This window comes from Priapulus caudatus, unplaced genomic scaffold (genome assembly GCF_000485595.1).
Source record: "Priapulus caudatus unplaced genomic scaffold, Priapulus_caudatus-5.0.1 Scaffold91, whole genome shotgun sequence".
In the NCBI taxonomy this organism is placed as follows: domain Eukaryota; kingdom Metazoa; phylum Priapulida; class Priapulimorpha; order Priapulimorphida; family Priapulidae; genus Priapulus; species Priapulus caudatus.
Window position 1 is genome coordinate 535,247 of NW_014577152.1, and position 19,946 is coordinate 555,192.

General features: G+C 43.3%; 1 protein-coding gene across 1 annotated transcript in view; it reads right to left on the reverse strand.

Annotated features, from left to right (window-relative positions):
• The window catches only part of LOC106804875 (serine/arginine repetitive matrix protein 1-like), a 70,492-nt gene that overhangs the window by 35,338 nt on the left and 15,208 nt on the right, over positions 1 to 19,946 (reverse strand). The window contains exons 2-3 of the mRNA XM_014806244.1: positions 4,203 to 4,427; positions 3,210 to 3,348 (exon numbers count right to left, since the gene is read on the reverse strand). Coding sequence (XP_014661730.1) covers positions 3,210 to 3,348; positions 4,203 to 4,264 — 201 coding nt within the window. The 5' untranslated portion in view covers positions 4,265 to 4,427. The remainder of the gene's footprint in view (positions 1 to 3,209; positions 3,349 to 4,202; positions 4,428 to 19,946) is intronic.

Consider the following 19,946-nt stretch of genomic DNA (forward strand, 5'->3'; position numbering starts at 1 on the left):
TAGAAAACAGAACAAAACAAATCTTGAGTGAATAGTGGCATTCCATTTCTATTACAATTACTTATCCTTATTACAAATACTTATTTTAAAAAAATCGTGAGCCCCCTTAGGTCTTTGCCCCCTCCCCAATCCATAACTGCTTCCGGCGCGCCTGCTGCCTGATGTTTCTGACAACAGGTCCCTGCATGAGCATTAAATTCTTCGCCTCAAGGAATCCCTAATCGAGTGTGAACACAAACTTACTTCGCTTCACTAATCTTCTTGTCGTACTTTCTTCTGTTTGTTGGATTTAGCATCGAACATAAGTGATACCTTTTAGAATGTTAAAGTTGTTTTCAAAGCGATTGTCACAATCTGAAAACGTGTCACTGTCATTTATGTGCACATTGCCATCTCTTTAGAACAATAAATTATTAGCATTGCGTATACAATTCTTATTATCCTCATCAATATGACAGTCAACACATTTCTCTAAAATTTGAACAAATATACACAGACAATTTACTCAATTTACACATTTGAATCATGTCAACTTCCAACATAATTATGTTTCTCGCTGACACTACCTGATTATTTACATTATTTATAATCACGCGATATGTCTTATGAACTATTAAGGGAATTCCATCGATATTTTTGTAGCTGCGATGTGCCATTAAAATGGCAGATAGATCCTTTCGCGATCAAATCTTTTTTACAGAGGATTGATATTGATATTTCCATGCGTAGTCATCATACGAAAGCTTATTTGTGATTTATTACAGAGTTATGGAAAGCATTGGATTTACTGCATTCTCACTTACTTCGTAGCGTACGCGTTTAGCTATAAGCAAGTGTCAGGCAGACCTATAGCTGAGACTGAACGCTTTTCATTTTTATTATTTCACGTTTACGAAAACAGAATCAGCGAACAGGGCAGCCTCTTGTGAGGCATTGAGGCAACTGACTCTGTAGTTTCCAGTGACAGACGGAGGCATGGAACAAACTACAGCCCCGTGTGACAGACAGAGGCAGGAAATGCAGATCGCCGTTATAATGTATAGACTACGATTTGCTTAGCAAGTGTACTTCAGTTTCTGTCAATTTCAATAACCAATAGTGGGCTAGCTATAACTCGCTAAACGGGTAGGGAATTAAACACGGTCATCAGAGCCTATGTACTCAGTATTATTGGGGGGAGTGTCGCGTGTTCGCTGCATGCTTTTATCTTAAATTGCTTACATTTATCTCCGTTTCTGTTCTATCACTTTTATGCTTCCTTTTTATAATATTCTTATGTACCTTTCATCTTTATCGGTTTTATTCTGTCAGTGTTTTTTGCACTGCTTTTCTCTTTTCCTTTCTCAGTCTCTCTTTCCCTCTCTCTTCATCTTTATATTTCCCCCTCTCTGTTTCTCTCTCTCTCCAATTCTTTCTCCTGCCCACGCGCTTCATCTCTCTCATGCATGAGTAAGTTACGAGGGAAATTTAATGTGTAGTGTAGCCAAAGTAATCTGGTCAGGACTTTATACGAATTGAGAACCCATATGAACCTCCTAATCTCAGTAGGCGCACTCGCTAAGCTGGTAGTAGGTGAATCAGTTCACCAGACAGACCAGGCTTTCTCTCTCCAGTCACGCGCTACGTGGCAGTCTCCGCTGGCTTCCTCTGTAGTCGTGGCTGGCTGGCGGCGGTCTGGCTCGCATCTGAGTCATAACCCGCACTGAATCATAGCTAACGATCAAGCCTCCCTGCCATTAAAACATTAGCGCCTACGTCCACGTGCATTACACGTGTTGTGGACCACAACCGTGCACCTTATGGTGACCCGACGTTATAGAACCCCCTACCCACCACGCACACGCGCTCAGTGTTAGCCAGCATTATTCTCAGTATCCGCCTATGCGGGTTGAAATCGGCCTTGGTCTTACCCATGTAACGGGCCTGCGCACAATAATCATTCTTGGGTCGGTAAGGACCCGATGGTGGGAGTTTTGCAGAAGTTAGCCATTGAAATCAAACGCCAAAATCTCCCGATTGCTCGAATGCATTATTTAGCGTCTGCGATATTTAAAATCCGCTTCTACAAAAATAACTACATGGTCTCGAGGACACGCACGTAAAGAAGGATTCATCGAGCTGCAGAAGGCGCTTGTTCGCCATGATGGAATTCCGAGTTCTGCTTTGCATTCCCCGTGAGAGACCCGCACACGACGTCAGCGCACGATGAAAGACGCACGCCAGCAGAACACTGAGCACTGAGGATTCGCTGCACCGAATAACAGATTTGGACAGAACTTTACGACAGCAGCAGATATTGAAACTTGCCGCCGAGCGCATGTTCAATTATTATTCCCGGGAGACAGGCGTATGTGGGAGGAATTGAAACCGACGTATAGCTCCCGTGTTTTCTGCGAGTGCGCCAAATTGGACGACGCGCGATTGAGAAAGACCTGAAAGAAATACTGAGCGACTGCGAGTCGACTTCGGGAAATGTTGACTCACTCGCCGGTCTCTCAATCGCGGGCTTCTTTCTCCCTCACACACACTTCTCTCTCTCATTTTTCGATTGCTCTCTCTCTCTCGCTCTCGCTCGTCCGAGCGCGCTCTCCTTCCCTTCTATCTATCTCTGTCTCTGTGTCTCTCGCTCGCTTCACACCCCCTCTCTTTTTCTCTTTCTCTGTCTCCCCATTCACTCCCTTTTTTTTCTCTCCCTCGCACTTTCTCTCTTTCTCTCTCTCTCCTTCTGTGCGTGTGTCTCACCCTCATGGCTGGTCCCAATACAGTAACTGTACGCAGCAATAGAGATCGGATAACGAAGCGGGCACATAGCAATTAAGTTAATATCCGCGCGCTGAAATCACCGATGTCGAAATCAAACACGTAGATATTCACCGATGATGCAAAACGCGAGAAACCGCAGCCATTCGAATCAATATATATGTATGCGTGCATGTATATTATATATATAATATATATATATATATATATATATAATATTCAGGAGTAAATAATAGGGTATATAGGATAATAGGAATAAATAATAATTCCCTATTATCTACTCCTGATATATATATATATAATATGTATAATGTGTGTGTGTGTGTGTGCGTGCGTGCGTGCGTGCGTGCGTGCGTGCGTGTGCGTGTGCGTGTGCGTGTGCGTGTGCGTGTGCGTGCGCGTGCGCGCGCGCGTGCGTGCAGCGATTGAACGTAGATAAAGGCTCTTACCCTGGCCGTCTCTCCGGCTCTGCTCAGCTTGCCGCCACTCTCATCGCCTTCACCGTTACTATGAAGACTGATCGAATCAAAGTCAAACTCCGCTAGAACATCGTCAAGTAGTCTCAGCGATGCCTCGACGTCCTCATCCCTGCACACACACACAATACACGTTAGAAGCACATCGCAGGCGAGTCTCTACTCCCTAATTACGTAATACGTACTAATTAGTCATTTAATCTTCCATCGCCGTCTCTAAGCATTATGTGCTGGTTAAATATTGAGGTTTCTCGAGAGGCGAACGTTCACAAGCGTGCAGCGGCGATTCGAATAGGCGAATTTAATTAGTTCTTTGGGAATAGAAACTCGAGTAGGAACGTAACTAGATAAAACCTAACAAAGGTCTTCGTTCGGAAAGAAGTGAGACCATTCGCCTTTTATGTGAGCCATCGCCAGCATAGAGATACTTTATAAAAAGTCTTGGTAGATATACTTAATAGATTATGAATAATACAATGTTCGACGTACGCATCGGATAATTTATTGCCTCCCTGTTTCATCGCAATATCAAGCAGGTAAACAGATATATATGTAAACAAACACATGCATCATTGTCTTGATTTAATGCTTAAGTGTCATAACCTGGATACTGTTCCCATGCCGCCGAATTAATCGCACAAAACTATAAAATTATTATAGCTACTCTACGTTTGACCCTCCGATATTTGATTATTTACTGGTGCATTGTTAGCGCGTAACAACCGACAAATTAATATAATAACTTATGCACGTAATATAATGAACTGCAATTTAGTGCAATGCGGTACTAGGTACATAATGTAATGTAATATTACATAATGCCAAGTAACGTAGCTAGATATGCTAATATGATAATTAAGTATTGATATTAATAATGATGAAATATTAAATATTATCATTAATTAATAACATTATTTTAAATACGAGTACATAGTAATTAATATAATGTCATTGAAACGCACGTACCTTATATCCTCGAGGTTTCGTGATACGGTTGAGCAGTGAGCCTCGGTCATGAGTGGCTCCATGGCTGTATGAAACCCCACCGTGACCCCCGTCTCCACAATCAGCCTCTCTCTCTCGCTCTCGCTCTCTCTCTCTCTCTCTCTCTCTTTCTCTTTCGCTCTCTTTATCTCTCTTGCTCTCTCCCTGTCAGCTTATCTCCTCTCCTCTGCAGCACAGTGTAGCAGCCTATAACAGAAACAGACGACATGTAGAACGCTTAACGACGACGATGTGAATAGAAATAGATAGAATGAATTCCTTGTGACGATAGTTGAATAATTATATGGTTGTCAGATGAGATATTTGCTCAGAGTGCGAGCTTGTGATCGGGCGCGGGTGCGTGCGTGTATGTGTAGGTGCAAATCTGTCGCGTGTGAGGGTGGGATGCTGAGTAGTTATTACACCTTCAATTACACGTCATCCACTTATATTTGTTACGTTACATTTTCGATTTCATCTTTTAATACATTTATACTTAGTATTTATTACTACTATATGAAGGAATTAGTTGAGAGGCTGTACGTATGTGTGCAGAAATCTTAGTGAATAGATTTTCTTGTTAACACGGTCAAGCTATGGCGTTCTATCACACTTACTTAGTTAGGTCAGCGAATGGACGAGTAATCACAATTCATCCCACGCCCATCGCATGACCTTATATATATTGTATTTCCCGAGAGTCCAACCTCCCAATATAATACTGACTTCCATGTTGACAATTGAATTGAGGGCGTTAGCATTTACGAACAGGCATCATATGGTGGTGGACAAGCCAAAGACATTTCATATTAGTTGTATTCAAAGGGGAGTAACTCATGGTTAAGATTCGAATGATGGAAAGAGTAAGATTGGTCTCAGATGGAAGAGTGAACAATTAGAAGAAAGAGGGGCAGAGGAAATTAAATGTGAAAAATACGAGGAACTTAATCTTTCCCAAGTTAAAGAATAGATAATATCATATCATATATTATATCATATCATATATTATATCATATCTTCATGAATAATTCATGAGAAAACAGCCAAAATTGTGACAATATATCAAATAAACATTGTCTAATCACAGCGCGTTTGATATATTTATGTACGAGCGCTAAGCAGCCCGGCCGGCATAACAACACACTAGCTATCATGGCGGCGTACATGTACGTCAGATGCTAATACGCACAGCAAAGTGATTCCATTTAGTGAAAAAATTATAAAGAAATTCCGGGAATGTGTTGCCAAGTGGGTAGTGGTGGAAGCTAGGAAGCCCTGAGGCTGAAAGCAAGATCGCTGTCAAGGCACGACAACAAGTACAACAACAACAACAACAACAACAACACAGCCGGCTAGGCGTGGGACTATCTTTTTCTCGAGTTAAAGATAATCATATCTTCATGAATAATTCATTATAAAAAAAACAGCCAAAATTGTGACAATCTTGTTTATGAACATTGTCTAATCACAGCGCGTTTGATATATTTATGCTCGAGCGCTAATCAGCCAATCGCGCGCAACAACTTCACTAGCTATCATGGCGGCGTACAATGTACGTCTGAGACACTGATCTCTATAATATAACTAGAGATTATAATATATAATCTTATTATATATAGGTTAATATATTATAGAGATCAGTGGTCTGAGAACAATATATACAATGTATATACAGTATATATTGTTCTCAGATGTACGTCAGATGCTCGTGCTGCCGATGATTTTGATGGCAGTTCTTCAGGATTCCGCATTTTTCATGCATGTCACCAATACGCACAGCAAATTAAGTGATTCCATTTAGTGAAAAAGTATATTCCGGGAATGTGCTGCCAAGTGGATAGCTGTGGAAGGAAGCCTTGAAAGCAATGTTGCTGTCAATGCACTACAACAAGTAGAACAAGTAGAACTAGAGCACACGGAGAGCACAGGCCTCCGCCAAGGCAGCTGAATTGTCTCACTGTGAAAAATTAAATTAATTAATTAAGTGAAAATTTTTATTTATTAATTAATTAATTAAACAATTAATTGGATCCGGATCACCACCAAAATGTAATCAATTCTGAGTTACCCCATTTCTGACCTATCCTGAACAATTAATTAATTAATTAATTAATTAATTAATTGAATCCGGATCACCACCAAAATCTCATCAATTCTAAGTTAGGCGATTTCTGACCTATCCTGAAAATTTTATGACAATCCGTCCAATGTAATGGCTGTACACAAACAAACCCACAAACCCACAAACAAACAGTCAAACACACGCCGGTGAAAACATAACCTCCTGCCAACCCCTTGGCGGAGGTAACAACAACACAGCCGGTTATAGGCGTGGGACTAGGAGAGGGGCTTGCACTATCAGCCGATTTCAATGTTGATGATATTGTTAAAGGCAAAGGATCTGAAAGGTAGGCTCTCTATTAGTATTGCTTTTAATCTATTGCTATTTACAAAAATGATGAATCTAATTTCAGGCATGTTTTCATGATCATGTGATTGGTGGTTGCATGTACAGTGTACGTACGTGTTATTGTTGTGTTAGACCGAATAATTCTGTCCCAGATAACGTTTTATATTTTGGATGCGTTATACTGGTATAACAGTATATAACGCATCCAAAATATAAAACGTTATCTGGGACAGAATTATTCGGTCTACTGTTGTGTTAGTCCGTGACTGAACTGAGCTGCTAATTAATGGAACTGTGGCTGTGAATGAATGAGAGAGACTGCACTGGGTAGTGAATTCTCATTCACAGTCAGTGATGAATTGATGAAAGGTATGGAAAGATTTGTTTGCAAAATGTATGGACAGGACTGTGTGAGAGCGAGGTACAATTTGTTCATCATGCTAATCGTTAACCCTGACAGAATCGCGTTTAATTGCCACCAACAGAAGATTCTCTGAAAAAGCACATCATAAATCTACCTACCAGGTCGCTGTGCACTTGCGATGTCTAGAACAGTTTTCAAATATTCCTAGTCCAAATGGACATGGGTAGAAAAGTATAGATGATACTATAGACATGGACTGGGGTGATCCGCCCCAGTTCCAAGCAGCTTGCTTGAACTAACTTACTGTTCTTGCAAGAAAACCAACTGTGAGAAACCGTCTGGCACTGGCAAAGAACGGTGTTCTTGTCGACAGCATGGTGTGTCATATACAGATCTGTGCAAGTGCGTCGACTGCAGAAACTCGATTGTTACAAAATGAAAGTTGAAAATTGAAATGAAATGATTGTTGAAAATGAAAATGAGAGTTGGATTCTGATGAAGACGACTCGGACGAGGAGTAGATTACCCCCACGTACATGCGTGCGTGCGTGCGTGTGCGTGTGCGTGTGCGTGTGCGTGTGCGTGTGCGTGTGCGTGTGCGTGTGCGTGTGCGTGTGCGTGTATGTGTGTGTGTGTGCGCGGGCGTGTGTGTGTGTATGTGCTTCATGTTTGTAGGGCCTCTATCACTCACTCTTCTGTACGATTTTCCCATCTATACAGACTATAATTATTACTCATCATGTTCATAACTCCCATAGAGTAATACACAACTATCTAATAATGGACATAAGATGGCGCTATAGTGTTTGATAATTACCATAGCTAATTAATGTGCAACCTTTTGTTCTGACGAGTTATGAATTCTTTCTTGGTGATTTTCATACCTAATTCTATGCAAAGATTCATGTAGCTACCAGAGGTGGGTCACGAAAGTTAAAATCTAGACACATTTTGGATGCTCGGCCCACGGTCTATTATGATTACACTTAATTGTTACTAATATGATTAAGCAGAGACATAATTACGAGTATCACATCGTTGCATTGCAGATAATCGAGTGAACTACCACCAATAGAATGCTGCACTAAACCTAGCTCTAGAACTATAACCCTTCGCTCCTTCAGCACATCCCTTCCCTTCCTCCCTGTGGCAGAGCGAAGAGCTATAATATAGTTCTAGAGCTACACTAACTGTTATGAGAATTGCCTTTGACATTTAATCTCGCAATTTCCTGTGCTAACTTTGCTTCTCTTTAGTTAAGCAAACTATTTTGCTTGCCTATTTTATATCATGAAATCATGCAATTATCCAATTGCAAATACTAAATCAAGAACAAACGCTCAACTGTAAAACCTGTGTGAACTTGATTATCAATGCAGCCCTATCTATTTAACATATTTACATACATATTACTTAGATAAACAAATATGATATAACAGTTAAACAAATAAATTATAACAGTTTAACAAATGTTGTAAAGGTCAAGAGAAAAAACCTGGCACCAGTAACATCCGGTTTTAACCTAACATGAACGTGACATCCTATTGTACTTTGTACGTGCGCTCGTCAAATATGTGTATTGCGTCATTATAGTGATAACAAGCACTATACACTATCCGAACAAAATCATAGATGGTAGAAGACTTTATAGCTAATATTACATATCATGAAGGCCTAATGAACCAATTACCGTCTGCGGTACCTTGTAAAAATCACTCATCAATTTTTCATGCGGAAAAAAATTACTGCTGGAAATAATTCATGGGATTTTTAATACGACATGCCTTTTTATGAGAAATTAAAAGGTAGCTATAGGGCGACAGATTGTCAGGCTTGAAAAGCCATGGGCGAATGTGGGAGATAGCGAATCTTATCTGAAGAGACCATGACGAAGCGAATCAGGGTGTACATGAGACATTGATGGTTTATATGAGCCACGTACAGACTCATAAACATGAGGAAAGGGACGTGGAGGAACTATATGGGAGCCACACACGATCACATCAATGTAATAAAGATGCAAAGTGAATAAGAGAATAAATGTTACGTACAGCATGTATTGCCAGTTTTAAATATTTCAGTGCTTTGTCACACAAACACGTTACGTTGACTTGTACGTTTAAATTTAAACTAAATAATCAGTAATAATTATGAGCGTGCAGCTTAATAAAATCAAGAGCTCTTGATAAAATCCTGTCTCCAATTCTCGCTTGCCGATGGCGACGTTTTGATGCGTTAATATCCGATGATTGCCTAGCATGACAGATGTATCTTTTACTCAATAAGCATTCGTCAAAACGTCGGTTATTATCTGCAGATATATACGGCGTCATACGAACTCGGGCATGCGCATACTTCTTAGTACGTAAGCCGCTTGCTGCTTGTCTCTCGCCATCATCCCGTATATATATGGCAATCTATTTCTCAAGCAAGTGTCCCCCACCCGCAGCCCACGGAGACTTCGCAGAGAACACACGAATAAAAAGTCATTAGGACGATTGCGTGACCTTTCTAGCAGAAGACCTGACACGCGTTTATTACGTTTAGTTCCAATATAATGCGTGATATAACAAAGCAGGCGTTGCTGTAATTGGGTCCTGATTATACGCGGTAACTTTCTAGAAGATCTCCAGAAAAGATATCTTCCAAATTTCATCCTCGCATTGAAACACCGTTCTTACAGAATATAGACGGAATAGAGAAAACTCACAAGCGATATGTGGCAGGGTGTAAGGAGTGGAATACTAACCAGCAAACTGGCAGACCATGTGTTACAGCCTTCATAGAAACTGGGAAGGGCTTGCTGTAGTGCTGAGTATATAACTGAATGATGTTGGATGTAACACAGTAAACTAATATATCCAGCCGCGCCAATGCCTCACTAGAGAATACTCGGCTACAGGTCACCCTAAATAATTTCTTGCTTGAAGTAATTAACCGACCACATCGATTAGAAGCAACATGGTAATTAGGTGTATACAATCCGGCATACTTAGTGTAAGCATAATATATAATCAGTATAGCATATATGTCATGTCAAAAACAATATTATTAAGGAAAACACGATGTTAATCTAACTACGTCGTGCTAACTAGGAAATCATGAAGGTTGGTCTTATAGGATACCAACGAAGCGTATTTTAAACAACTTTAGAATATGAAATTTGGAACTGTGCTAGTTTGACTGTCAGAATGCGAACGCGTGGTGATTGTTTACCAGTATGTAGCTTGACTGGCGTTTCCCGAATTTCATTCGGTGAATTCTCCGTGGTAACGGTACGATGGAATGTGCGAAAAACTGTTAAATAAGATTGATCCTCTACATCGGCAGATTTTGACAATAAAATCACCTCCTCGTGCTCTATCGATCACTCACCCTTCAACGCCCACCTCTCGCTGCATTTCCACGCAGGCTATCCGGCACTGCTCACACATGCACGTATACACACAGGTCCGCGAGTGTGTGTTTGGTTCGAGTGCTACTCCCAGATGAGCAAGCGCCTGTGTTAGCGTGCGGTCATTAACACAGGGCGGCATCGGCCACAGCTACCTCTTACCTGGCACCTGCCGGTAGCTGATCCGTAAGTGCGCTGAGGGATGCCTCACTGACCAGCAACACCTGGCGGGGGCATGCAACAATTATTTACCTGGCTTAGATGGGGGTGGGGCGATAATATACGTGGCTTGCGACGATGAAAATCACCTGGCTCTTACGCACGCATGCACCCGCAGTTAACATGTACTTCTTTTACAGTTTATAATGCGTTACATAAGCTGTTCGAGTCACAGAGTGCAATCCCCTCTATCAGTCTCTGTCCTGAACAATATAGCGCATCGCGTTCGACGTACGCTATCGTTGGTTGCGTTCTGCATTGTACCATCTATATTCGAGATCGATAGCGTCACTGGCTCGATAAGACAAAGCGAATGACGATGAGAACTAGTTGTATTGAAAATGGCAGCGCAAATCAGAGAGATAACGCTCTTGCAACGATGCTAGAACGCTGAGCCGTGACTATCGCCTGCTAGCCCTGAGTACGCAAGCGTATCGTGCGTTTCCTGTCCTCAATACGAGTCGGGTTAAAACATTTAATGTACCTGTTGCCGGCCAATTATGTCGGAACAGCTACTGTAGATGCTCTTGTGGCACGGATGAAAACCGCACGAGAGTGGCACGAGTGTTATACATATTGCTCGGATATCTTCCAGTAAGTCACAGGCCGCGTATACTGTGAAGCAGTGCGCGAGAACTCATGTGTAATTGGGGATGGTATTACGGTAGGACTGTCCTGAGCAATAGAAAGTCAACCCCGCGTTATCCGTGTTGACTCACGGGCTACGCACGCGGCGTGCATTACCGCGCGCATTTACCACGCGGTGTCTTCACACACAACTCGGTGCGCAAAACCCGCGAACTGAACACCTCTCAACAATACGTCACTGTGTTGGACGTTAGCTGAGCTTTCATTCACCGGCCCGCCATGCATTGACCTCATGTAATCCTTTCACTACAAACGCGTACTGTGATCATCCCCACAGCCTCCCGCGCGCGATAAAGTTAGCGCTCAAATAAATGACGTATAGGTTAATCCCGGATGGTAAATATGGACACTGCGAATGGAATCTGGCTTGCGCGTGAATGGATTGCCATTATAAGCAAATAACTCGATATATATATATACATGTGTGTGTGCGTGTGTGTGCGTGTGTGTATATGTGTATGCATGTGTGTGTATGTGTGCATGTGTGCATGTGTGTGTGTGTGTGTGTGTGTGGTGTGTTGTGTGTGTGCGTGCGCGCGTCCGTGCGCATGCGTGCGTGTGTGGAGTGTATGCATACGTGTGCATCAAGATCTTAACGCACATCCACGCATCCATCACGTTTGGCTGTTAAAATCCACTTTACCGCCACGACGACCAAATGTTTCTGAAACGTCCGCAACTTCAAGATGTACCATAAATCACTTGAACATCGCTCCTTCTCTGCACTTATATCCCGCTACAGTGAGACACACCCCTCTATCGCAGAATAGGATTGCAACGAGAGATAGAATCAACGCAGGAACAACTTATGCAGTTGGGCAAAATATGCATATGTATGACAGGAAATAATTCACAGCTTGGGGTAAACACGGAGACACCCTGTCGCCTATGCATGGCCAAGATCAATAAAATTCTCTCATAACCACTTAGCAGAATCTGAATAGTCATTCGACTATGTCCCGATTTTTTATCACTCTCTCTGTGAACCATAAAATGTCCGCTCAACATTTCCTCCACGTTTCACAGCTTCATGGCTTCGTGAGTGAAAGCCACGCGCTTGAAGGAGAAATCACTGTGACATGCGGACTCGACCGTGCATGCGCCGTGTCGATGTGACAACTAGCACTCTTCGTCACACACACGGAAGTGTTGCTGCGTGTGTGATCATGTCTCTGCACACACACCCCGCGCATCTACCCTGCCACTACGTCTGTCATCGTTGTGCGCGCGAGCAATCATGGCGCTTGCTATTCGTAGCTAATCTACCTACAGCATGCGAGACATGTCAACTCTACGGGTTCGTACACACTTCCGCTTCGTGCGTGATGGTGACACATCAATTAGAACACGCAGCGAGCAGTCACACACGTCGCCGGTGACGTCGGTCGCGTGTCGCGTGTCACGGGTGACAGTGTCACAGCAGTGTCACGCGATGCCCGTCCGGAAACTGTCACGCGTGCACAGTAGACGTCGCGTGACCACACACGGTTAAGTCCCCCGGTAGACGCTCCTCGTGATGCAAGGTAATGCGGTGACGGAAATATATAAACATCAGCTGAGCAGCGCATTTGTTTGTATATATCGATCACGCTTTCTACGTCAGCGGATGTTTCTTGGGCAGGTGTCCACGGTCGTAATCATCCCATTAAAAATGCACCAGCTTTATGACATCATCATGCAGTGTGGGCCATGCGCCGGACACATGCACGCACTGATGCACTAACGCAGCGACGTCGCCAATGACGCCGCCTCCCTCCCCCCAACGTCCGTCAGAATCAATAAAGTAATCCAGGAAAAATTAAAATGTTCCGTGGGACAGCTGCATTAGGGCCGTACCATATGCTGGGATGCCTGTCCCCATTTAGTAATCACAAAGCGCAGCTTAATGAAGTGTGGATCCCCGGGGGTTGACAGGACAGCCAAGTGTCAGCAGACATCGATGGGTGAGGCGACTATAAGGCCACGTGAAGAGAGGCGTGGGAGGAGGGGAAGGGGGAGGAGGAGGAGGAGGAGGAGGAGAAGGGAGATGATTATTAGGAGAAGAGGGTGAGGAGGAGGAGGAGGAGGAGAAGGAGGAGGAGGAGGAAGAGGAGAGAGCAGATAGAGGGAGAAGGGGAGGTGGCGAAGGAGGAGGAGAGAGAGACGGAGAGGGGCTGAGGTGAGAAGGAGGAAGGAGTTGAGGAGGAGGAGGAGAGAGCAAAAACGATTAGATGAGAAGTGGAGGAGGAGGAAAACGGTTAAGGAGGGAGTAGAGGTGGAAGAGCGAGAGAGTGGTGTGAGCGCAGAGGAGAGGAGAGAGGAGGAGAGGAGAGAGGAGGAGATAGAGAAGCAGGGGGAGGAGATAGAGGAGGAAGTGGAGGAGGAGGAGGAGGAGGAGGAGGTGGTGGTGGTGGAGGAGGAGGTGGAGGAGGAGGAGGAAGAGGAGGAGGAGGAGGAGGTGGAGATAGAGAAGCAGGGGGAGGAGATAAATAAGGAGGAGGATGCGGAGGAGGCTGCGATAGAGCAGCATCACTCACATTATGACATTAACTACCACACACGGGACCAATCCATCTATCACAATCATGCATCGTGCAGTGCAATCAAGCATGAACTAAACATGATCAGACTATAAGGGAATACGTGGAGAAAGTCTACCTCTGTGGCCGTCATCCACGCTATGATGCTGCGATCTCACGAGCTGCTTCCCATGGCTTCCTTTACCGCTGAGAATCTGCACAATAATCCTAATCAATCAGCGGCTCAATTAATCTAATCAATGGTCAAATATAATTAGTTGGCCACGGAGCACGGTGGCCGGAGGCTGCTTTAATCTTGGTCTGAACGCAATATAGTGGTCAATAGAATATAACATTCATGATTTCGGTTGGATTTAGGTTCGGAGATAATAAAACGATAAACAAACATGACAATTGTATATACGATAAAAATGCTATATGTTAAACCTACTGTTTACTGTTTAATATGATTTATTTTGACAAAGCCTCCCAGCAGTTGTCCACACAACGTCGCTGCAATATTGCAAGATTACGATGATATAAATAATAGATTGTTATGTTTGGTGATTTGCAGTAAACGACTGGTTGTCACTCGTAGCTTCTCATTGCTGATATGATCACACTGAATGGATTTCTTGGCTTTCGTAGGTTTTACACACTAACCCGTCGAAATCAAATTGATGGCGATTTTTTTCTGGTTCGAAGTTTTTTTGCTCGTTAATTATTTGTCTATGACTGCGTTATGTTTGCAACAAAGAAGAAAATGTTTTCTTTCACTCAGCACTTATTTCACGACATTGGCCTGATCACTAGGTGCTAGGAAAGGTGAAATAACCGTAAACAGTAATTCGCGTAAGCGATGTCTGACTGGCTTCATCACCACGCAAACCATGTTTCAGGGTGAACAACGTATAGGTGAACAACAGACATGGGAACAACATGTATGTGAACAACATACGGGTGAAGAACAACCAGCGCGCATGCGCAAACAACGAGTTCACTGTAACATCTCCGGTAAGTTGAGACTACCTTAAATATGGCAAAATGCCAATGATGTGAGAATTGAGAATGTCGAAATGTACCGAAACCGACACTATCATACGAGGCGAGAATTTATCTCCACATCCCGCCCACGATGCCTCAGCTACTCCCAGATTAACAACTTTTAAATAAAAAAGATATCACTACTAAAACACCCAACGCGATGCTTAAGCTGCTACGAAAACCATAGCACGATGTCAGTAATTGTGAAATAATTACCGGAAAACGCGGCTCACGCAAAAACGAACAGTTAATGGCGGGACTGCCGTCTTACGGAAACCAAAATAAGAACGTAAATCTCTCATGAACTGTCGCGTTAGCAACTACGAAACGCCATGCTAGGAATAAGCCGTCTATTGCGATTTTACAGTACGTCTCCGGTAAAATTCGGTGCAACATATCACGGCGTAGGCAAAAAAATTACGAAGGCGTTTCGAATGAATTACGAACTTAATTAAAAAACAGCGTGACTAACAATGGGTGGGAGATACATCAATGTGGGAAGTTACTTTTTGGAGGACGCGTTTCTCTTTACATCACAGATCATGCAATGATCTTCCAATAGAATAGCGTTGGAGAATAGTGCGTAGCTGTCCACAATGACTCACAATCATATCGCACACTGTGATTTCATTTCCTCTCGATCTTCCACATGCAATTACCCTTGAATTGGAAAAATAGTCATTTTCTCTATCGCCCTCATTTCTAGAGCGCAGCTTGACTTTTCAATTTTATCTGAGGCCTCTCTGAGTGGGATAATCAGTTTCGATATATAATAACGGTCATTTTCACACGCGTGGCAGAGAACTGTAACCTCCCACTTAGAGACAAAGGTAAGATAATCATTTCATGCAATTGTCAAGCTCATTAACGTCCTTATTATATGTTCATCTCAAAAGCGAGCGCACAATGGCTATCGTTCGGTTTCCATCAGTCCATTGTGGTTTATTCATTATTTGCGTTCTTACATTGTCAAAATTTATCGCAACCTTGTCGGATCAGCACACCCATCTTCGCAACATGAGATTCACAGTGGTACAGAAAGCTTGTCGCTGCAAGGCCTAATGTTTACCTATGTCGTAGATGTCTACGTTCATACCTGCAGTCGGATCCGCATCCGAATACAGTGACAGTGCGGCTTATGTAGAGAGAGGGTAAAGTAGTTTTAACGTTGGGGTTAGCGTTAGAGAGAGCATTAAGGTTAGCACTAGGGGTAGAGTCGGGCCAGCGTTAAGGGTGGAGTACTGTTAGGGGCTGGGTTAGGGGTAGCGTATGGGGATAGCATTTTGGTTAGGGTTAAGGTTAGCGTTAGGATTAGCGTGTGTGGATAAGTTTAGCGTAAGGGTTAACGTTGGGGCCAAAGTTAGGGTTAGGCTTAAGGTTATGGTTATGATTAGGGTTAGGGTTAGGGTTAGGGTTAGGGGTAGGGGTAGGGGTAGGATAGTGTTAGGGGTAGGGTTGGGATAGCGATACGGGTAAGTGTGGGTTAGGGGTAACTGTAGTAAGTAAGTAAGTAAGAACTTTATTTAACGACGCTAAAACATGTTAGGTACAGACACAATAAATTGGCGCGGACCTATCTTCCACATGGCCGTCTCAAAAGTAGGGGTAGTGTAGGGATATGTCGTAGGGTAGCGTTGGGGTTAGCGTGTCAGTCTTAGCGTTTTAGGTTAGCGTGTTAGGTTATCCTTAGGGGTAGTGTGTTAGGTTATCCTTATGGGGTAGTGTGTTAGGTTATCCTTAGGGGTAGCGTGTTAGGTTATCCTTATGGGGTAGTGTGTTAGGTTAGGTTATCGTTAGGTTGTTAGGTTAGGTTAGGTTAGGTTAAGTTAGGTTAGGTTAGGTTAGGTTAGGTTAGGTTAGGTTAGGTTAGGTTAGGTTAGGTTAGGTTAAGTTAGGTTAGGTTAGGTTAGGTTAGGTTAGGTTAGGTTAGGTTAGGTTAGGTTAGGTTAGGTTAGGTTAGGTTAGGTTAGGTTAGGTTAGGTTATAGGTTAGGTTAGGTTAGGTTAGGTTAGGTTAGGTTAGGTTAGGTTAGGTTAGGTTAGGTTAGGTTAGGTTAGGTTAGGTTAGGTTAGGTTAGGTTAAGTCGTTAGGGAAGGTTAGGTTAACGTTATCGTTAAGTTAGTGTTAACAGATACTGGGCATATGCAACCCAGCATATGACAACCTGCCACATTAGAAAATATTCTAGAATTTTATATTTGTTGCACAGACTAAAATGCGGGTCCGCGCATGCGCCGCAACTCACTAAATAACTGACATTTTAATTCAAAACCGTATTTAAAATGGAGCGGGGGTACCCCTGTGTAGATTTATGGGATGAAAGTCTATTGATATGGCCGTTGTAAAAGATGGTACAATGCCCTAGCTTGCAGGGTACCCCGGACATAGTGGTTCTGGCAGAGTTCTCTCAGATACATGTACGTGTATATATTCGCCGCAAAAATCGTCACTTTAACAGATACTGGGCATATGCAACCCAGGATTTGACAACCTGCCACATTAGAAAATATTCTAGAATTTTTCATTTCTTGCACAGACTAAAATGCGGGTCCGCGCATGCGCAGTAACTCATTAAATAACTGATATTTTGATTCAAAAACGTATTTAAAATGGAGCGGGGTACCCCTGTGTAGATGTATGAGATAAAAGTCTATTGCTATGGCTCTTGTAAAAGATGGTACAACGCCCTAGCTTGCAGGGTACCCCGGACATAGTGTTTCTGGCCGAATTCTCTCAGATACATGTATAGGGCATACGTGTATATATTCGCTCGGTTTTCATATAACATCAACATCCACAGCTAACGACGATCAGCACACGAACTCGTTTCAGCGGATGTATTGCGATGCGAATAAAAGAGAAAGTTGATATAGCTGCGCACAATACCCTACCTGATGTCGATGCCTGACCGGTCTCCCACAACCGCATTACCTGTGTTTGCTCTCCCCCTGCACTGATCCTTCTAATGGAAATACCACATATCACAACCTCTCCACAATGACACGCGGAGATTGACTGCCACAGAGCGCTGTAGTATAGCGCTTCCACTGTAGTATAAAGAAATTAAGGATGAAAGTGTGTAGGGTGCATGGCGGCTGCCATCTCCCTCCCATGCCCATTCCACACTAGGTGGTTATCCATGTCAGCGAGTTTCCGGTCGGTGAGGTACATTGTGCAGTCGAATCGCGCTGTCCACAATACACCCGCGACAACCTATGATGTGTCAGCTCACACTCTCAGTCGGGCCAGTGGGAATGAAGTGGGCTGACAGCGGCCAAAAGCCGAGAAGTGTGTTTCGGTGTCATTCTGGTTGGTTGCTTCTACGTACGACTGAATGCGCCCTATTTATTTCACCTATATATATAATATTGATCGTTTTAACCGATGCGCGTCACTTATTTAATGATATGTATAGATGAGTTATAAAGAAATTATGTTCGGAGAAATGTCAGCAATGGATTGCGTGTGCACAAATGCCAGTACATCCAGTGTAGATGAGGGGGGGTACATATCAGTGGATGAGAGGTCATGTCAGGCCAGCGTATGTAAATAGAGGTGTGAGCCTATGTATGCACATTATGGGTAGACGAGGTGAGTTGCGTTTGTCTATTAAAGCACATTGCAATAGGCAGCAGTGCGCATTTGTTAATTTACAGGACATAAAATATATGACTTAACAGCTACATAAAAAGCAAGCACTGTCTCGCAAAACAGCAAAATAATATCCGTAAACCCAAACCTAAAATCTTCGCCGATGCCACGACGTTATTTTTGCATTTATACTAATTTCAAGTGGCACGTGTATCGCCGATACACGTGAACTTCTTTTCTGCTATTTTTTATCGTTACGTTTGCTTCGATGCTAAGACATGGTAAGACTCTCCGGGTTTCTTTCTTGCGGGTTCATCACGGGTAAAAAAAACCATAGACAAGAGCGCTAAGATGATGTACACTGGGGCGTCTAACAAATATGCAAAATAAGCCTGCCACCGTCACTTCATAAATTGCGGAGGAGGAACAGTTATTTTCGAGACGCGGCATTTTAATTGTTCTAGGAACCGGTAAATACCTGATAAATCTTTCGTGATTCGAGAATTTATATGAACCGGTACGCAAGAATGGCAAAACTTCGAGTTAAATTGATGGCATATTTTTACCTAGTTAACTCGGAATGCACCCCACTCGCTACCCTACATTGCGAACTCTGAAGTTCGCCAAATTTTTAAAGTTCCGGCGATTTTTATTTCACACCACGCAGTAGAAGGTCGCGTTACGTCTGAAAACGTGGCGTTTTGCTCCGCCGCGAGGACTGTCATGAAAGCGCATGATGATACTTGATACACCACGTGAAACCACGCTAAGCAAGCTCTAAATTCTTCATTGTGAGTTTAGGCGTTGAGATTTGAGATGTTTGCTCGGGTCTTTCTTTGTCGGAGTCGCGATCCGTCTGTACTTGGGAATTCCGATCGGTAACTATGGTACTATGGTAATGATTCCACGTCACGGCCGTGGTACCGGCTTTACGTATAGACAAACGTAGGATTGGGTGCATGTCGCATTCTGTGTAAGCATCTATATATGTGTCTGGGTGTGCGTTTGTGCGTGCGTGTGTGCGGACACGCACGTGCGCGCGAGTGTGTATGAGATGAACAGTTTTATCGACTTTCCTATTCTTTCTTCGCATGGCTAGTAACTCCCAAAAATTCATTATTTTCCATTTCATTAAAGACCCCCCCCCGGGCCGTCCACACAGCACACAGACTGGCAACCGCGAGGTCACAGGCCCATATAGTCGAGGCGCTCACGATCCACACTACACGGTAACGCCAAGATCCAACAGATACACTGAAGAAACGCTGAATGTTACGGCAGTCCAACACCGTATGCAATAATCCAACGCAGCAGGAAGACTACCATCGTGAAACCAGAGGCGCATAGCACAGAGCATCCGGCCTTGCATAGTAACTCAGACCCACCCTCCGGTAACTCCTTGACCCATGCACCTTCATCCAAGACCATATGATGACTCGGACTGTGAATTTTCAAGGCATTAACAATTGCATTCTACGTCGCGCCTTATATTGAACTTGTTGCTCACACGGTGCACGGTGGATCATCATCACGCTGTATCGGAGGCTATCGGGCGCAA